General features: G+C 43.6%; 2 protein-coding genes across 2 annotated transcripts; both read left to right on the top strand.

The window, feature by feature from the left end:
- Positions 1-105: 105 nt before the first annotated feature.
- Positions 106-12,235, top strand: arhgap25 (Rho GTPase activating protein 25). Its single transcript, XM_086111962.1, has 11 exons — positions 106-229; positions 1,717-1,925; positions 2,947-3,034; positions 3,480-3,590; positions 3,994-4,198; positions 5,220-5,352; positions 5,471-5,544; positions 5,682-5,803; positions 7,101-7,255; positions 8,671-9,200; positions 10,100-12,235. Exons 1-11 carry the CDS (start codon positions 166-168, stop codon positions 10,299-10,301), a joined length of 1,893 nt encoding a protein of 630 aa, XP_085968088.1. The 5' UTR covers positions 106-165; the 3' UTR covers positions 10,302-12,235.
- A 1,592-nt stretch (positions 12,236-13,827) lies between these two features.
- Positions 13,828-19,518, top strand: bmp10 (bone morphogenetic protein 10). The gene is made up of 2 exons (XM_086112408.1): positions 13,828-15,089; positions 16,160-19,518. The coding sequence occupies exons 1-2, from the start codon at positions 14,537-14,539 to the stop codon at positions 17,224-17,226; spliced, it is 1,620 nt and encodes a 539-aa protein (XP_085968534.1). The 5' UTR covers positions 13,828-14,536; the 3' UTR covers positions 17,227-19,518.
- Positions 19,519-20,873: the final 1,355 nt, after the last annotated feature.

The following is a 20,873-nucleotide window of genomic DNA, read 5'->3' as shown; positions in this document are numbered from 1 at the left end:
AACATGGAAACAGTCTGAGGAAACATGAGTGTTTGAAATTGTGAAGAAAAAAAAATGAATGCACAGGAAGCAGGAAGTGTGATTTGCGATATCTTCCTTGTGCGTGCGTGCGTGTGAATGTGTAAAATTCAACACTGACCTGTGCTACAAATTGAGGACAACAGCATGTCTTTGAAACTACCTCGCAACTGGGATTTCAGCACCTTCAAAGTTGAGACAGCTCGTATTGGTAAGCGAGTGGCCGTGCTACATTCAATGACAGCAGGACAGATCAATTTTTATAGCATTTGAAAGTTCGGACATGCTAAAACCAACAACTAATTGTCCTCCTCTTCAATCAAGACGGGATGTAAACAGTATATAATAGTTATTTTGTTATGTTAGCCCGAACGTTCCCCAGGTGGCTCGAATGCATTAAAGATGGGACCGCATTTTTGGTCATAGATCCAAATGTTGGATTGTGATGGTTCTAACTTTTACCGTATTATTATTTCTTTTTCACGTGTGTAATTATGAGTTTATGTCATTTGATAATAAGAGTTAGGCTGGCTAAAAACTGGGCTCACTTGTGTCTGCGTTTGTGGGATCACAGTAATAATACACCTTTTTCCCTGAAGCGTATTGAATTGCGACCTTGTGATAAAGGAGGTTTGCAACACATGCTTGGTGCTGACTTGGACTGACTGGGAATGGGATTCTACCACAATCACAGGAAATGGCATCACGTTGAACTCTTTTGCCTTTTGCAAAATGTGAGGGTCTTATTTGGAATTCGATCAGGATTATTTAAGATTCTGATGAATTTCTATTTGGGATTTTTTTTTCAAGATTTTTGTCCACCCATTTCTCTTGGAAAAATAAATATCGATAATATAAGCGAGTGTAATAAATAAGTACATCCAGATTTGAAAAAATGCCTATTAGAAATGTGGTTGTTGACTTCAACATGAACGTCAATTTGTGGTATGACTGTGCGTGTGGTCTCGAATCAAAGAAAAATGATACTTTTGGAAAGGAAACCAAAGAATATTTGAGCTTGCAGGTGGAGACCGGTGGGCAGTGGTGCCGTAACTTCCCGTTTACCTCAGCGATGCCTGACTTCTGCTCTTCTCTATTTTTGCGCCACAAGACAGAGTGACACACATTATGTCTGCTGTCCGAGTACACCTGCACCTCACTTTAAAAAAAAAAAAAAAATCTCTCTCTATATATATATATATATTTCCTTGTAATGAGCTTTTTGTTGACTTGGCTCTTTTGTGCTCTTGTTGTTGCAATGCGGTTAGAAGATATATATATATATATATATATATATATATATAATTTATATATATATTTTTCACGCCAAGAACAGTTGAAACTATGACAAAACATCCAGAATAGTGTTCACAGTGTGCCCCTTTTTGCTCCCGGACAGTACTACATTGCTCACCGATTCTTCTGCATTGTCCAAATGCAATAACATTGCTGCAAAACCATAACAGTTCTGTGCAGACAGCCCAACAGGAACTTGGTCGGCACAAAGAAGCAGTTTCTATTTACCCTGAAAGTATAAGCATAGAAACTATCCTCTCCACCCTTTCAGGCTGGTGCACATTCACCGCAAAGAAAAGGAACAGCCAGTGCAGCAGTCGACGAGTGCAGAAGTTTCCGATATTTTTCTGTTATGTGAGAATTGTTCATCTTGCCATTCTTCATCTGCTTCCTGTATTTCAGCTCGCTCTAAGAGCATATTATCTGGTGAGGGAAGCTCAGGTCTGAGTCTGAGCTCAAGACGATCCCTCAAGTCCATGGAGAGGCCTTTGAAGGCTGGCTGGCTCAAGAAACAGCAAAGGTCTCTTGTGAAGAACTGGCAACAGCGCTACTTTGTGCTGAGGGGAAGCACTCTAACCTACCACAAAGATGACCGTGAAACGGCTGTCCTGGTAAGAAATGCTTTTTTTTTTTTTTTTTTTTTGTGGCGCATAAACCATGCATTGTATGTCAACAAAGGTGTCTGGACACTCAATCTTGAAATCATCAAATAGAGTAAAACCAGCCAGTTAGAGATACTTTCTGGACAAAAGTTATAGGCCACATCAATGCTTCTAACCATGTGTAAACAGCTAGGGGAAGGGCCACAAAATGTATTGAGTTAAGTGTGTCTCAATAAATTTGAATATCATGCATACTGTACTTAAAACTGCTGGGTTAAAAGTAACCTAATTTTGTTCAAAAAAATGGATTTGAGTCAATTTGACCCAACTTTCTGGGGCATTTTTTTGTACACTGACACTTCCCCCAAAAAATGGGCTGTTTTGGTACAACATTTTTGACCATAACTCTTGTTACATAGAGTGGTCTTCACACATTTAAATAGTTCATGATTTAAAAAAAAATCATTTTGATGATCATTGCTAAGCGCCAACAAACACGCAAAACTCACCCATCTCAAGAAATTGTAACATTTATAGAAAACCCAATAATTATGTTTCATGAATTTTGCGTAGTACAGTACAGTATATGAATTTCAGCACAGCGGATGACTGGTTAGCATGTCACAGTGCAGAGGTTGTGGATTTGAATCCAGGCTCTGGTTTCCTGTGTGGAGTTTGCATGCTCTCCCCGTGCCTGTGTGGTTTTTCTCCGGGTACTCCAATTTCCTCTCACATTCCAAAGACATGCTTAGCAGGTTAATTGAACACTCTAAATTGTCCATAGGTGATAATGTGAATGGCTGGAAACCAGTTCAGGGTGTACACGGTCGCCTCCACCCGAAGACAGCGAAGGACAGGCCGGGGCACACCCTGTTTGAAAAACGAATTGTAATTTTTGAACAGAGATACTGAAATAAATTGAACTATACTGCAATATCATAATTCTCCTTTTGTTTGGCTCATGTCCTGAGTCGGTATAGTCACTGAGTGTTTGTCCATGCCTCTGTTTTTACAATATTTTGTTTTTTAGGGCTTTATCCAGCTTCAGTTCAGCAAGGTCAATGAACTCCCCTCAAACTCAGATGAGCCTGGGAAGTACATCTTTGAAATCATACCAGGTAGGATTGATATTGTGAGGCAAGCCAAACCCCCTCTCTGCCCATCTTTAAAACTCATTTTTATTCTTTTGACTCAGCATCAGCCTGTTTTGTTTTTGTGATTTGTGATGTGTTCCTGTTGTTTTTATTAATTTAACTGTTTTCACTGTCTTTGTTGTTGTATGACTCTTTTTTTAATGGAGGGCAAATGTGTTCACGGGTGATGATTGTTTTAAAGTGCTCTACGAATAAAGTCGAGATGCATATTAAAGTAACTTAGCCCTAAGTCACACAACACATTTCCAATAGGTGACCTATCACTTCCGATTTTGCATCAAAGCATAACGTAATACTCTAGCGAATAAAAGGGTTGTACCTTTACTATCGACATCTACATCAATTATTTTACCTTGTTCTTGTTGTTAATATTCAGTCTTTTTTTTTTTTTTTTTTTTTTTTACGGCAGGTACAAGTGCGGATAAAGAGCGCTGCCCTCATGTGTTCATGGCCAACTCCCAAACCGATATGAATGAGTGGGTCCGAACCCTGCGCAGGGTCATCGGTGTTCCGAGTGGAGGTTCAGTATCATCAAATTACTTAAACAGTCCAGTTAAAAAAAAAAAGGAATGTAAATCCATAACACCCTAATAGCTCCTGAAGATAATGCTTTCCTTCGGCAATAGCGAAATGAAGGAAGTCACTGTGATTTTATTTCACTTTTTTTACAGTTGTAATTCATAGTTGTTGTTTTTATTTTGCAAATTGAATCTTTAAAATATTTGTATTTGTTTTCATGTAAATAACCAGACCATTCTTTAGTTTGAACAGTGCAATTCATAAATGTACCAAATATGTCACAATACTGAGAGAGAGAGAGAGAGAGAGAGAGAGAGAGAGAGAGAGAGAGAGAGAGAGAGAGAGAGAGAGAGAGAGAGAGAGAGATGGATGATCAGTGCAAAATGTCTTCTGTGTCCCTCTAGTGTTTGGAAAAAGTCTTAAGGACACAGTGATGTATGAGCAACGTTTTGGACCCCAGATGGTGCCCATCCTGGTCCAGAAGTGTGCGGAGTATATCAGAGAACATGGTCTAAATGAGGAGGGCATCTTCCGCCTCCCTGGGCAAGACAACGCTGTCAAACAATTCAGAGATGCCTTCGACGCAGGAGAGAGGCCGTCTTTCCCCAGGTCATTCACTCCCTCTCTGTTACTCCAATATCAGCATTCATTTTCCATACCAGTCGGGTGAGCAGGAGCCCGTCGCAGCTGACTTTGGGAGAGAAGCGGGCTGCACCCTGGACTGGTTAGCGGCCAGCCCAAGGGCACATCTAGTCAAATAAGCATTCACATTAATGTTTTAGAGTCTTGACTAAACCTGCTATTAAGATTTTTGGAATGTGGGCCAAAGTACACAGAGAAAATCCACACAAGCGTGGCGAAAACATGCAAAATCCTCACAGAATTATAGATTTCTGCCATTTTTTTGTAAGTGGTTTAACTGGAGCATCTGAATTATTTTGATTTGTGAAGCTTTGAGAAGGAAGCTGGTTTGCTAAGCGGTTTGCTAATCACACAAAGCAAAAGCTCGAAGATTCCTTAGAGAAGTTGAAAAAGAAAGCTGGGAGATATGAGCAACCCGCAGAGAAACTGGAGGGGCAGATGACACCACATCCTGTTCATGCTCAGTATGCAAGAGGATGCGTGCATGTGTTACACAATATGATAAGCTTTGTTTTTCCACGACGCTACCATCGGTGAAACATTCTGGCTGTCTGTGTGCGGTTAAGTGTAGCACAGCGAGTGGTCAAATGTGCAATCATCATTGGGTACTTCTCCACAATCACACAAGATTTATGGCTGATACGGTAAATCAGTCACATTACTGGTATGTATTCTCCCCACACACACTTTTTTAAAAACACTTCACGGGGCTTAATAATGACATTGTCTGTCATACGCTTTCATCAAAAGAGGAGTCAGCCCTAAAAAGTTGTCGGGGGTGGGGGGGGGGGGGGGGTAAAATATAGGACAATGCTCAGAATGATGTGCAGTGCAGTTCTACAGGAATAAACATGATTAGATGAATACTTATTTGACGGTATAAACCATGCAATGCATTATTGAGCTGTGCGATTTAATCCCACCTTTCAAACGTGCATATTGTTGTCAACAGTGAGCGTGTGGAGTGAAGTTGTCATTTTCCTCACAGTGACACAGACGTCCACACGGTGGCGTCGCTGCTCAAGCTGTACTTGCGAGAGTTGCCAGAACCTGTGGTGCCATGGTCTCAGTACCAAGACTTTTTGGACTGCACCGACACGCTGGACTCTGACAATGAAGAAGTATGTTTCACCTCTGGAGTAGCTCACGTCTGGACATCCATAGATGCGCTTACATTTTGTGTACGTGTGTGTATGAAATACCCAGCATGTATGACAAAATCCTTGTGCGTCCTTTCAGGGGGAAGAAAAGTTAGAGAAACAGATCGCCCTCCTCCCAAGAATCAACTACAATCTCCTAAGCTATGTATGCCGGTGAGCTGAAGCATTGTGGGATACGATGTAAAAAGTGTCTATGTGTACGCCTAATCACGGTACAAATGCTTTGAACTCCAACCAGATTGAAATCAGTCAAAACAAGAACCGCCACCATGTCCCCGATTGTTCCACAGGTTCTTATTTGAGGTTCAGCTGCATTCCCGAGTCAACAAGATGAACGTGGAGAACCTGGCCACGGTGATGGGGATCAACCTGCTCAAGCCACAGTTAGAAGACCCCATCTCAGTGATGAAGGGTACCAACGTTTCCAACCATCCTCGTTTGTTACCAGTCATTGTGTACAGGCTCCTGACTCCTCAGTGAACTTCATATATTGCACGGCACATGTTTTAGAATTTGTCCAGCAAAGCATTTGCACAGCATTCAGATATTAAAAGATGCAAACATATATGCAGAAAAAAACCAAGATGGCATTCAAACCCCAAACCATATTTGACATTCTGAAGGTTGCGGCAGGCATTAACCCTCCAAAAAATTAATTATAATGGCAGAACGATTATGCAGTTAACTCATTCAGTACCAGCCAATTCTAGACCAAGTCTGAAAAGACGTTTAAAAACGTCTTTGGGAGTGAATGAGTTAATAACAAACACAGGTCGGGCCATAAGTCGGCTTACAATGGCAGCTTCCAGGGCCATAACATTTTATTACGTTGATACCAATATGTATTTGATAATTTTCACATTTTGGCAGATTTGAACCCTTTCTGGGACCGCAGTTACTTCAGTGGACAGCTTATCATGTTATCAGGTTACAGGGTGCATGAAAGGGTTCATCTCTTAAGTATTTAATTTGTCCTTCGTAAAAGAACATTGCGACATTCCTCAAACCTCTCCAGAAACACGACAAATGCAAACACAGCCTGTCAGCCTATTTTTGGCCCACCCAATATACATACAGCCATCCATCCATTTTGAAGCGTGTTTTTACTCATTAGGATCGCCGGCGGGCTGGAGACTATCCCAGCTGATTTGGGGAGAGAGAAAGAGAGAGTACATGGTCACTCAAGCTCAGTGACAATATGCAAGCTAGACTAAAGCTCATAGTCTTGCAATGGTGTGATGTTAAAAGTGTGTCCTAGGGCATGTCAAGCATGTTCTACCAATTTTATGGCGATTACAAAGACTCAAAACCAGAACATGAAGTAGAGCTGCACAGTCAAGTGCATTCAAGACAAGAGCTTGATCAAAACAGGCTCTTGCTATCATTTTGATGAGCTACATTAATACATGAGTGGGACAAGCTTGTCCTAGTTTCTAAACTCTTAAACTTAAGAGAACTCTGAACTTCAATGGAAAATAGCATCAGCCGCAATCTGTGAAATTGTCATTGTTTCCAACTCCGGTGGTTATGAAACGGTAGTTGCACAACTACCGTGACAATACATTACAATACATCTTTGTTTCAATTTAACATCAAAATAACAATGACATCCTTGAAATGAATTAAGAAACATCTGGACACGTAAACATATTAATTTCACTCAATGAGAAAGATGAGGCCCGAATGATCTGGCTTTGTTTTCTTCTCAGCAACTCCTCACATCCAGAAGTTGATGACGGTGATGATCCGACGACACGAGACTTTGTTTCCTCTATGCAACGACGTGCCTCTCTCTCCTCCCTCCAACAAGGCCGAGAACCAGAAGAACTCTCCTCGCAACCTTGTGGGCTGGGGCTCTACTGAGGTAGCGCAACATCTAAACATTTATTCCCCCCCCCCCCCCCCCCCTTCAATAAATGCCGTGTTTGAATGCAGGTAACGGCCTGAGCTGTGATTCAAGCGAAATCAAATACTTGACCAATACAGAGGACAGAAACAAAAGCCAACATTTCCAGAAATACTCAGCAGTTTATGGCACAGTTCAACACTACCGACACTTAATACATATTTGTAAGCTCTTTCTATTTGGGTGAAATACACATTGGGTCAAAAAGTAAATACGAAGTCGGTAAATAACAATATAAAGACTGTATCGAATATTCTGCCTTTACGACGGCATTGATCGTTGTGTGATGCAAGAAAGACGACGACGACCACAACAATGAACATCAGACGCAATCGTTAAAAAGGAGCATTATTTTCATTTTCCTTCTTTGGCATACGCTTTCTTGTTTCGGATCTCAGTACACTGTGCAGGTTGAGTCATAAGACAGTTTTTTTTTTAAACGATATATTTGGTTGGTTATTTATAAAAAAGGACTCCATTAAAATTCATCAGTCACTCAAATATTAAATTGAGCTATCACACACAGGAACGCCGCTCCCGATACGCAGAGAATTCACAGTGCATAGGTCATATTTTTGTGCATGTCATGTGTCAACCCTCCGCCATGCACTTGACATGTCGTTCAAATATCTGCCAGTCCCCAACCACAACCAAAGCCCCCCCCCCCCTATCTGTCATGGGAAGCCATGACACACCTACTACTTTTACAACCCTCATCTATTTTCAAAGCAGCTCGCTTACTTATCCAGTTCAGGGTCGCAGTCCGTCACAGGGAACGTAGAGAGACAATGAACCACTCCACAGCACTGTCACTGAGTGAGAACTGAAGCCATGCTGCTTGCACTCAAGTCCTGCAAATATGCTCCTACACGCATGAGTGCCTTAATGGTAATGCAGTGTTCCTTCTGTAGAATTATATTCATTAATTCCTAAGAGTCGCAGACTTTTCTCTTTGCTGCAGTGTTTCCAGACCGTGCGCATTTTGTAGATATCGGACCCGATGTGCTGCCTTGTCAATCTAAACCGCCCAAGGCCGTCAGATTCTGTAGTGCCGGCCGATATCATTGAAACCATTTTAGTATGTAGCCCCAGCTGCCCAGGGCAGGATGACAGAAGCGCGACTGCCAGTGGGCAAAACCTTCACGCCCAGCCGTACACCATTGCGAGTGGCACTGGAGCTAAGGTGGGTGAAGTGTCTTGCTCAAGGACACAACAGCACATGACTCGGAACAGAGCGGGAAACGTACAGTGTACCCCCCGTTTATTGGATGGCCCGCTCTACCTCTGAGCCACAGCCGCCCCAAATGCTCCAGGAACTGTCCAGTTTTAAAGAACACACACAAACGTTACATTTGATAATATTTCTGTTCCAGATGAGTGACAGTTCTTTCTCTGAGTCTACCGAGGAGGAAAAAAATGACAGTCCAGGTCCCCTGAGAGGAAATTGCATCTCTCCAGATGTCCTGCAAGATTCGATGCCATCTTCTGACAACTGGGCCGGGAGCCCCCGCAAACGTACCCAAACTCTGCCCACCTTCAATTGCCCCCTCACGGGGATGGCGGCAAAAGCTGGTGCCATCCACCGCTGGAGTCGCAGCCAGGATCTCGTGGAAGACAAGAGTGCGACGTTGTCAGAGGACATCTTTAAGATCCTGGATCTCCGCTGTTCAGGATCTTTTTCAAAAGGCACGCTGAAAGGCATCAAGGAGGGAGACGTGAAGGTCAGAGCGCAAGATGAAACCAATCACAAGGCTCCCACTACTTCTTGCTCCCCAAAATCTGACAGTGGCTCGCAGTCTGCTCCGGCCCAAAAGAGTGTTGAGCCCTTGGTAGAGAGCGGTTTATATCAGGAAGTCAACAACAGGACTGAGCGGAAGAGAGACAACCAGCAGTCTCCTGACAGGTAAGAATGAGAGCGTAAATGGGTGTTGGTCGACAATCCATAGTACACTACACACAAAAAGGAGAGGGATATTCGTCTTTTGGGTGACATTTCAGGATAAACCAAAATCCCGCTCTAACCTGCAACTGTAATTTGACCTCCTTTCAACTTTTGAATGTCCATCTGTTCAGTGTTTCAGTACTTTTTGCGCAAGCTGCTGTGAATGCGAATGGACGATTACATTTCCTGGATTCACTTCCTATTGGTCTTGAACAATCGTCTTCATCCTGCCGTTCGCATTTTTGACATCTTGAGATCAAGAAGGCACCGAACAGTATCAACAGGACCGCGCCTTTGCAAGGCTTAACGCAGGATCTTCTGACGGCAAAGTGGCCACTGAGCAGAGAGTGTCGCAGACTGTCATCAGTAGGTTATGACAGAGAGACTGGAAGAGTCACAGAAAGGCATCGAAGTTTTCATGCACTTGTTATAAATGTTGACTTTCATCTTCTTGAAAGAGATCATTAAAATTTTGCTAAGACTACTTCATCTTTTCACAGTTGGACACGCATTGAAAAGTTTAGGGAAGCTCAAACGAAGGCATATTTTAGATTCATCCCAAAATGTCACTCGAAAGCCAAATATCCCAAACTTTTTTCCGATTAGTGTGTGTGCCTTGCAATTGGCTGCCGACCGGTCCAGGGCGTACCTCACACCTTGCCCAAAGTCAAGCTGGAAAAGTTACAGTCACGCGTGACCCCGGTGAGGACAAGTGCTATAAGAAAACAGATGAAAGAATGGGTACTTTATCCGACAGAAATCTATTTCGGAACTTTCAACCTCCAAAAGTGATTTGTATGCCATTGTTATAGATGCTTTGGGACATACAGTAAATTTGCGTTAACATTTGTGTCTCGCAGTGTGCAGCAGGAGCTGAAGGAGCTTAGGGCCACTGTGAGTGAACTTCAGTCTACTTTGGAGGCAGAGCGCCGCCGTGTGGCAGCTTTGGAAATATGCCTCAGAAATGCAGAGCGCAGTCGGGATGAAGCTGAGAGAAGGAATGAAGAACTGCAACGGGACATTCAGCAGTTTCTCAGTCGAAAGCCCCAATCTCCCACTTAACGGTTGGGAAATTATTGTTCGTGTTGGCGGACTTTGGAGTGTTTCTTCTTGGCTGCTGAGTCCAGATGAGAAGTTTTTGGTGGCTCCTATGGGAACAATCTGTTCAGTCGATAGATATTTTCAAATGTGAACAAAGACTTCACCGGCTGTTAGTTTCTTCTCTTGGAAAAGAACTATCATATTTCCTCTCATCTAGATCCCTCCCACTCACTTCCATTAATCGTCTACTCGGATAAATAAGTACACAAAAGGATGCCTCGTTTCTTCCAACATAATCATCGATACATTTGCATTTTACTGTGACCGATTGCACCATGTGGTGTCTCGGTACCACTCCTCAGAAAGTAGCCGTGGCATCTGCAACGGGAACATTTACAGTAGACGTTAAAGTCGACGTGCTCCGTTTTGCCTTGTGGCGTAGCGTGGAGCAAAAGCTGCTGAACCTTTCAGGAGGAAATAATTCCAGATTAGAAACCCAAATAAAGAAAGTAAGAATGCCAGGGCGTTTGAGATGTGCCTCACGATTAAATCGTTTCCATTAAAATGGTGAGAAAGAAAGTGGCTGAACTACTCTTTAGTGAACCACATGACCTGTAATGCAATATAGACTAGATGACTGTAATTATATGTTGCAATATGGGACGTGCATGTGTTATTATAATGCATATTCTGTGTTGCATTCATTTCTGTACCACTGGTCCTCATTAGGCGGCCCGGTAGTCCAGTGGTTAGCACGTCGACTTCACAGTGCAGAGGTACCGGGTTCGATTCCAGCTCCGGCCTCCCTGTGTGGAGTTTGCATGTTCTCCCCGGGCCTGCGTGGGTTTTCTCCGGGTACTCCGGTTTCCTCCCACATTCCAAAAACATGCGTGGCAGGCTGATTGAACGCTCTAAATTGTCCCTAGGTGTGAATGTGAGCGTGGATGGGTGTTCGTCTCTGTGTGCCCTGCGATTGGCTGGCAACCGATTCAGGGTGTCCCCCGCCTATTGCCCGAAGACAGCTGGGATAGGCTCCAGCACCCCCCGCGACCCTAGTGAGGATCAAGCGGTTCGGAAAATGGATGGATGGATGGTCCTCATTAGGGCTGCGGCTGAGCTGGAGTTGATCACAGCTGCCTTTGGACAACAGGCTTTGTGCACACTGCAATGGTCACCAGCCTACTGCCTGAAGTCAGCTCGGATGGGCCCCGGCACGCCCGCGACCCACGTGAGAATAAACAGCTCGGGTATTGGATGGATGGATGTTACTCCAACAGAATGTCAATATTTATTTGTGGAAAACTAGACGATATAGGTACACATGTCTTCTTACTCTTTATTTACTTCTTACTCGAGTAAATAAAGGCCTGTGTCCATTCTATGAGGAAATGAGTTAATGAATTAAATTAAATTGAGTTACACAACACGGTTTGTGACAAAATCTTGAAATAAGACATTTTGAATTCCCACTGATATTTATGGTAGGTTTGTAACTCAAGAGGAATCCTCAAATACAGACAGACAGTACAACAGACATCTCATTTAGGGAATGACACTCAAATTACCGGTAGTTGTTTAAAGATATTCAAAATCGATATGAGCGTGTACTCCAGCAGTTTAATTGTAGCTATTCGATGGGCTGTATCAAAGATTCCATATGGGGAGAACATGATTTGTTTGACACAGGCATATATAGCATTTTAGTTAACAATTTGAGAGCGTTTTGTGAAAATGAGCTTGATTTCGGTTGTGTGCTCCGAATGTTTAATTCGGTGCTTGCACTGGTGCTGATTGTCGTCTGTTTTCTAGCTATATACAATCTTTGAATTGAGGATGTGGCCGGGCTAAGAATGAACCAATGACATTCAATCCCATGTTACAAACCCTAATTTCAGTGAAGCGGAACGCTGTGTAAAATGTAGATAAAAAACAAAATACAATGATTTGTAAATTTCTTTTCAACTCTTGATTCGGTTAAATATACTGTACTACAAATATCAAAGACAAGATATTTAATTTTCAACCTTTTTTGTTAGTTCTTTTTTTTTTTTCAACTATTCTCTCATTTGGAATTTGATGGCTGCAACAAGTTCCCCCCAAAAATCTGGGACAGAGCATGTTTACCGAACGGACGGACAATATCTTGAAAGATATATAGACAGCTAGCTAGCTAGCTAGCTAGCTAGATAATGCAGTATTTGATGTGTATTTTAGCCTCTGCCCATCAGAAAAAAAAAGATCAGACACCAAATGGTCTGACCAAGTGTAAGATTTTTAAAGAAAAGCTAAACAATGAGGCAATATCCTGCCAGGGACAAAACACAAGATAAAGTCCTGAGAAGATAAATTCAACAAAATGCAGCAGGCCAAAGTCAATAGCAATCCTAGCCAGCAAGCAGACATGTCAATGTAAATTACACCGTGGTCATTATTATACTATGGTGGGGGTTACAGTTACATTATATCCTCCAGATATGGTTACATTTATGATCATAATCATGCCATGAGGGTCAAACTAGAGAACAAATGGTCATTGTAAAGTAGGGTTGCAAATTTGGGGGAATTTCCTAGGAAATTCACTGGCATTAACGGGACTATTTTACATTTATGGGAATGTCCATGAAGTTCAAAACAAGAACATAATCGGACTCAAAAAGGGTAATGCACGTATCCATTCATACAGCGATGGGTGACTGTCTGGGCATAACAATCAGACATGATGCAAATGAAGCTGAAGGTCTAACCTGCTCTGTGCATCCATCACTCTCAGACATGGATAATCCTTAGATCACAATGTCCATTCACTTCACGTTTTGGTGATATTTCTGGGGTCAATTATGCAAAAATATTTGATTGATATTCGAGTTAGTAAAAAACAAAAAACAAACATTGGGTCTGATTTTGAAGAAATGGACATCCAATTGAGGAATCCATTGTGACGTGATGGGATTGGGGGTGTGCATTATAAGGAATATGTAGTAATCATTTTTCTCTTGGTGGTCAAATTTCCATTTTAATTTCCGAAATAGTTTTTGTTGTACCACACAATTCTTTTTGCTATACCTCACAATCTTAGGAGTGTGTGTGTGTGTGTGTGTGTGTGTGTGTGTGTGTGTGTGTGTGTGCGTGTGCGCGCGCTCGCGCGCAGCAGTCCACTAACAAATCTTCAACGGGTCATCAGGAAGGTACGATGTCAGTTGCGACGGCAGTTTCACAGCGCAGCAGATAAGCGCACTTCTGTCAAGTGTCACCCTGGCAGACAAGTGGCAGGTGCGGGAAAAGCTCATTGCTTCCCATCTGAGTGACGCATCGAGTGTATCGCCGGGTCACGCAAAGAAGCTCTGGAATGAGAGCAACAGTCGTGGGTTCAGGTGGTGAGCAGGAATGTTCTTCCTAGTGGCAGGGAGGCCATTTTGTTATCACAGCAGGAAGCAGCTCGGTGACGGCACAGCGAGCTGTACCGTGTACGTTGAATCACTGTGTCTCACTCAGTTGGACATACAGTAGTTTACTCCATTTAGGTGCAACATTAAAGAACTGCCGCACGTGAAACCCTGGCATTAAGTTTATCTCCTATTTATATTCCGAGAGTCTTCACTGACCGTACACTGGGCAATGCACACTTCTATTGTACTCGCCACGAAATGCGAAAAGAGTTAAAACATCTTTCAGTCTTCTTGGTCAATGGGCCTCACAGCTCATTACATTTCAATTTCACTTGGACAAGTATTTTAATATGGAATGGCATCAGCAGACTGCCGTACTTTGTCAAAGAGAAATGGTCTATGGCGCATCAACAACGGCGTGCAGAACTTTGCCATTTACAAACCAAATAAACAAATGAAAAACAAAAATCAACTCTGGTGCACCCACCCAAACAAAATAGCGCTTCCACAAGGAAGAGGCTACAGGACAGTGTTTACAAAATCCTCATTAAGGAAGTTGTGAGATAACACACGCTCAACATCACACAAAGTGGAGGGCACGCACGCACACACACACACACACACACACACACACACACACACACACACACACACACACACACACACACACACACACACACACACACACACACACACACACACACACACACACAGCAAAGCAGAGCCCACCATATTGTAGATAAGGGACTGAGAGAAAAAGCTGGGAAGGGAGCGTAAAGCACAGAAAGAGAACAACACTACAGAGATGACAAGGTGGACCATACCGGGCCTCCGTCACGCTGCCACTGGACGTATAGGCCACAGCTGTGCATGAGACTAAATGCTGTGTCAACGGCGACGCTGCATAAGGTTTACTGCAGGCACCGTAGAAGATCCCACTTGTCACAGAAAAGGTCACCAACGCTTTTTATCGACCGTGACAGCATAAAACTAATTGCTAATTTTTTTTTCTCCATGGCGAGTGTTTGGGTTTCTCTTCCGGGAACCATTTGCAGCACCGAGACTTTACTCTTCCTATTTTCTATATTGTTGCTCCGGGGTCCTCTTTGCGGTGAGGGCAGCCCAATCTCGAACGCCGACCAGAGGCTTCGACCCACTCCGGGGCTGAAAGACGGACTGGGCAGGGCGGCGGACGCGTCTCAGGCGGAGCAGGACAACAATCTGATCATGCAGGGTGTGCTGGAGAGCCTGAAAGAGCAGTTCCTGCAGACATTCAACCTGTCCGGCTTCGGTCCACCTCCGCTGCCACCGGGAAGCGTACGAGAGGAGCCGCCTGAGTACATGATGGAGCTCTACAACCGCTTCGCCAATGACCGCACCTCAGCGCCCAGTGCCAGCATCATTCGCAGCTTCAAGAATGAGGGTACAGGAAGCTTTGTTTACGACTTTCAAATTGCAGTGAATTCATATATTTCCACATAATCGCGATTGTGGGACGAATAAAGGTTATCTTAGCGTATTTTATTTGAACATTCAGTTCAGTTTAGCATCCAATGTCAATCACGTGTAGGGGTACTAGCCCTCAAAATTCATTTAAATGCTGAAATGTTCATTGAAACTATTTCGTGAGGGCTGTACAAAACAGCATTTCCACATTCTTGTTGGGTCATTTTTTTTAGCCCTGGAGAACCCACGAGGTCATATTTGGCCCCTATAAATTCTGCTACTCAAATGCTACCCTTAGATCCCAAAGGGTCAAATTTGGCCCTAATCCTAAATTAGGATTAAAGCATTGAATATTTGAAAAAAACATATTTTGGTGTTCAGTGAACATATAGCAGTCATTCACTCCCAAAGACGTTTTTAAACGTCTTTTCAGACTTGGTCTAGAATTGGCTGGCACTGAATGAGTTAATATACAGTATAATTCATAATTTCCAAAGAAGAAAAGGGTTCTTGGGTTCTCCAGGGTTAATATAATATTGTATCCCATCACCAATTTCTCCACTTGCATCTTTTTCGTTTTCTCCTTAATAACTTTTTAGAACTCATCCAAGTAACTAAATGCAGTTCCATACTCTACAGGTGATTTGATGCGCTTTTAAAGTAAACCCTTCGTAAGCAGGTTCAATGGGTGGCAGTTGTAGGAAATCGGTAGAATTGAGATGACATTTGCATGAGCGTACAAGAGGTTGAGGGAGAGCAAAAATTGGAAAAAAAATGGACTATGCCGTGTACACGATCTTAAAACCCTGAGGATCAGAGCAATAAAGACTAAAATATTCAATAATGTGACTCTCCCCCCTCCCCCCGCATACATTTTTGTTAGCTTTAAAAACCCTTAATTCAAATGATGCAGAATTGATGTCCAATGTACATTCAAATATTGTACACTTTTTCCAGTGTGATGTGTCTCGTTAACTCTAACATGTAAAGATAAACATATCCGACCAATATTTCATTCCTTCCTCATGTTTTTGGTCTATTCCCCAGATTCCTCTTCAAGCACTGTTGGTGTCGGGGGAGTAAGGCGCCACCCGCTCCTCTTCAACGTGTCAGTCCCCCATCACGAACACGTCACTGCAGCCGAGCTGCGTCTCTACACGCTCGTCCAGACTGACCGCCACCTGTTTGCCGGCGTCGACCGCAAAGTCACTATCTACGAACTGGTACGTCATGACGAAGAGGACAACAGCACAGACGAGAATTTTGCGCGAGGAGACGACCTTGGGGGTCAAAAGGCGCATACGGAGCTGGTGGAGTTGGCGTCGAGACAGGTGTACGGCACCGACAATGGCTGGGAAGCGTTCAACCTCACCGCTTCTGTCCAGCGGTGGCGTAAATCTGAGCATGGAACCACACATCGTCTGGAGGTGCACATTGACAGCGTGGCCGGCGAAGACACGCAACGTGTCGCAGACCATGGCAGAAATGAGAATACCGAAGCGGACATGAAGATTGACACCAACGTGAAGGAAAAACACAAGCCCCTGTTGATCGTTTTCTCGAATGATGAAAGCAGCGATCGTCGAGATGACAAGCATGACCTGGAAGAGATGATCGACCACGAAACCTCCAACGTAATGCTCCGAAACGACTTGGGGAATGACTTGTGGGGCGAGCTGGAGACGAAGGGCCACGACAGCAATGACGAGTCCGAACCGGATGAAGCCGACTTGCTCCAGATGCGCTCGAATCTGATCTACGACACGAGCTCGCGCATCCGTCGCAACGCCAAGGGAAACCACTGCAGGAGGCAACCTCTGCACGTGGATTTCAAGGATATCGGATGGGACAGTTGGATCCTGGCACCCGGCAGTTACGACGCCTACGAGTGCGCTGGGATTTGCTCATTCCCGCTCACAAAGCACGTCACACCCACCAAACACGCCATCGTCCAAACGCTGGTCAACATCAACAGTCCTCAGAAAACAGCGCGAGCGTGTTGCGTGCCCACCAAGCTGGATCCCATCTCACTCCTGTACCTGGACGAAACAGGCGTGGTCACGTATAAGCATAAGTATGAAGGGATGGCGGTGGCCGAGTGCGGCTGTCGATAGCCGGACTCAGGAGGAGTGACGTGAAGTCAACAAAAAGCTAAACGAGTCCAAGAGTGGCATTGGACTCTCAATCAGTAGGACTGGAAGTGCATGTAATCACTTTTTATTAAGTCCTTGTGTGGCTGGACTTTGTCCATCGAGACAGAAAAGACGATATCTTCTTCGTCGTGAATGGCGGCCGCCAACGCGGTGAGCTCAGAGGCAGCGGTGGTCAGGACCGCCGCCGCAAGAGTGACGCTCACGTGTCTTTTTGCCAGCGCGACTCAAAGTTACAAGAAGTTCCGAAAGAGGATCTAACCCAGCACATTCTGCTGCGTATGCAATTGTCTGTGGGAACTCGTGGGCCAGAGGTTCCCCCTCCTGCTCCGTCCCCCTGACATGTGTTTTCCTCTCCACTTATCTCCGCCCTCCCCACTTGATGCAAGCACTAATCAGCTCTTCATGCTCCCTGCCACAATGAAATGACCTCCTGGAGGCAACCTGACAAGACTTGAACTCTCCAGGCTCGCCTCCTGCAGGCCCCTGATATGTGGGCACCACCACTGGCGGGGTTATCTATCCCAACCCAGTTTCCCACTTCACATGACTCTTTTCCACTACCGAACCAAACACACACACACACACTCACACGCACACACTCACACGCACACACACACACACGCACACACACACACACACACACACACAAAAACGCTGCAGTGATAGCATGGTGTTTGAGGTTGGGAAGTATGTACTGATCAAACTTGGACGTCATTCCAGAGGATGTTTGAGGTGTCCGTATGAGGGATTGAGACAAAACAAAGGGCCAGGGGTTGACCGCATTCCGAGGCAACTCATTATGTTAACCGTCTCACCTTGCTGACCTTGCATGTCCTTCTCCTCATCCATCACTTTGATGCTAAATGGCCTTTCAGGGGGGGGGGGGGGTTATATTTATCATATGTGAACCAAAGTCAGGGACGTAAAAAGAAGCAAAGTTGTCTCGATAAAACCCAAAAGAAAAATATGTTTTCTTTTGTTATAAGGCTTTTGATACCTCTGCTGCTTGTAATAAACACACTACTATTTATTGTTCTAATTTATTCTTCCTTTTTTTTTAAGTGAAACAAATATTGATTTTCTGGGTAGGTGTCTTTTAGCTAAAAATTATGCAGGAAAGTGGCAAAGGTCCAAAGACAAAAGCACTGTTTGAATTATTACCATCGCCCCATCTAAAAAATAAAAAATAAAAATAATTACATGTCCTGGCAGTTTCTCAAGAGATTCAAAACGTAAATTTCTAATTGCTCGACATTAAGGGGGTCACACTCATTTTTTGTCACGGGCCACATCGTAGTTCTGGTTTTCCTCGGAGGGCCATTATGACTGTGAACCAATTTAAATTCATGTCTCACATCATCACATATACACAACAATTTGGTGGAGAACCAATTTTTTAAATCCACTAATTTTCAAAGGGTGATGAGTCACAAAATATGCTTGCGATATCTCAATGTGATTAAAAGTGAAGGTAATTTGCAATTTGGGTATTTTAGCAGGCAAATATGAAGGTGACGCACAAGCTTTACATTTGTGGGCCACATAAAATGAGGTGGCGGGCCGAATCTGGCCTTGGGGTCTTGAATTTCGCATCTGTGCTCTAGATGATTCAAAAAGGCATTTGGACCCCAGAACAAAATGAATGACAAATTCATTCAAAACATTGAATGCTTCTTTAAGTTTAAGTTCGTATGAATTCCTCATGATCTTCATATGTCGTGGTGTCGTTTGGCTATTTACAATTAAGATGAGGCTTGACATTTTGAGCTAAAGAGCGCACTGGATGGTTAAGAATCATTTGGCCTGCTTCTTCTCCATTGGTTTCTACATCCATTGGTATCAGCGCATAGGTCAGAGTTCACCCCATGGCTTCCAAACAAAGAAGCATGGGAAAGTGATTAGCGGGACTGTTAATGACGAAAATGGATCGTGTGTGTGTGTGCTGCTCACACTGACACTGTGATGGAAAACCTGTGCGTGAGGTTGAGCACTGATAAATTGTTTTGAATGATGATGACTCCTGCGATTGGCTGGCAACCGGTTCAGGATGTACCCCGCCCAACGGGATAGGCTCCAGCGCGCCCTCGACCCTTGTGAGGTTAAGCGAATTAGAAAATGGATGGATGCGGTGAATGGATGATGACTCTGTTGTCAAATTGTAAAATCCTGATTGCAATATTGTCTCGCTCTTTTCGTGTACCAACGCACAATGAGGTTGTAAATAAAGGATGTGATCCAATTTATTCTCTGAAATGCATCATGTCATCTTTTTGTGGGAGTAATGAATATTTGGCAGATATGGGCATGGGTCAATTGATGAATAGTATTTATATTCAGAGATAGAAAGTGGCGGCAACATGCTGGTGTACTGGATAGCGTGTCTGGATCAAATTTCCAAAATTTGTAGTCCAAATCTTGTACAGAGTTCTCTTACTCTGCGCTGCAGTCAAAGGTAAATTGTTTGGCACAATAAGGAAACATAATCGTTGTGGAAAGATACTCCTATACATCAAGTATGCCTTGCTGGATGGAAAGCTGCCTCACTGAACGGAGTAAGTGTCGAGAGAGCGACAGATAGCTTAGCAATTGTGTAAAGCCACTTCAAAAACAAGTTTAACAAGTTTGATTTATTTAGTAACCGGTGAGCTTTTTCCTCACTAGTTGCATTTAATGAGGTCATAAACCAATAGAGTCATTTGTAGGTGAGGGACGTCACGCTGCATGAACAACAAAGCTGTGCAGATTTGTCATTTTAGCCTGCACAGGCCAATAGATAACCCATCCATCCATCCATTTCCGAACCGCTTGATCCTCACTAGGGTCGCGGGGGGTGCTGGAGCCTATCCCAGCCGTCTCCGGGCAGTAGGCGGTGGACACCCTGAATCAGTTGCCAGCCAATCGCAGGGCACACAGAGACGAACCAATAGATAACCATGTACATGTATTAATTACCATTAGATGAATTAAATGCACTCAAACAGAGTAATCCCTCATTCAATATTAATGCTAATCCATATCGGTCATTCCAAAAATCGGTGCCACTTGCATCCCCGGGAAATAACACGGATAAGTGTACCATACAATGACAAGAAATACATAGTATGGGGTTTTTAGCCGAAAAAAAACGACCATGTATAGTAAGGTGTTTTTCGCCCGAAAATAACGACATAGTATAGTATGGCGTTTTTAGCCGAAAAAAACGACATAGTATAGTATGCCGTTTTTCGCCGAAAAAACCCCCCAAGTATAGTAAGGCGTTTTTAGCCCGAAAAAAACGACATAGTATAGTATGGCGTTTTTCGCCGAAAAAAACTACCATGTATAGTAAGGTGTTTTTCGCCCGAAAAAAAACGACATAGTATAGTACGGCGTTTTTAGCCGAAAAAAACGACCAAGTATAGTGAGGCGTTTTTAGCCCGAAAAAAACGACATAGTATAGTATGCCGTTTTTCGCCGAAAAAAACGACCAAGTATAGTGAGGCGTTTTTAGCCCGAAAAAAACGACATAGTATAGTATGGCGTTTTTAGCCGAAAAAAACGACCATGTATAGTAAGCCGTTTTTAGCGCGAAAAAAATGACATAGTATAGTAAGGCGTTTTTAGCCCGA

Source organism: Hippocampus guttulatus, chromosome 5, assembly GCF_054856545.1.
Source record: "Hippocampus guttulatus isolate MCC_2025c chromosome 5, RoL_Hgut_1.0, whole genome shotgun sequence".
Lineage (NCBI taxonomy): Eukaryota > Metazoa > Chordata > Actinopteri > Syngnathiformes > Syngnathidae > Hippocampus > Hippocampus guttulatus.
This window is presented reverse-complemented; position numbering and strand designations above follow the sequence as displayed.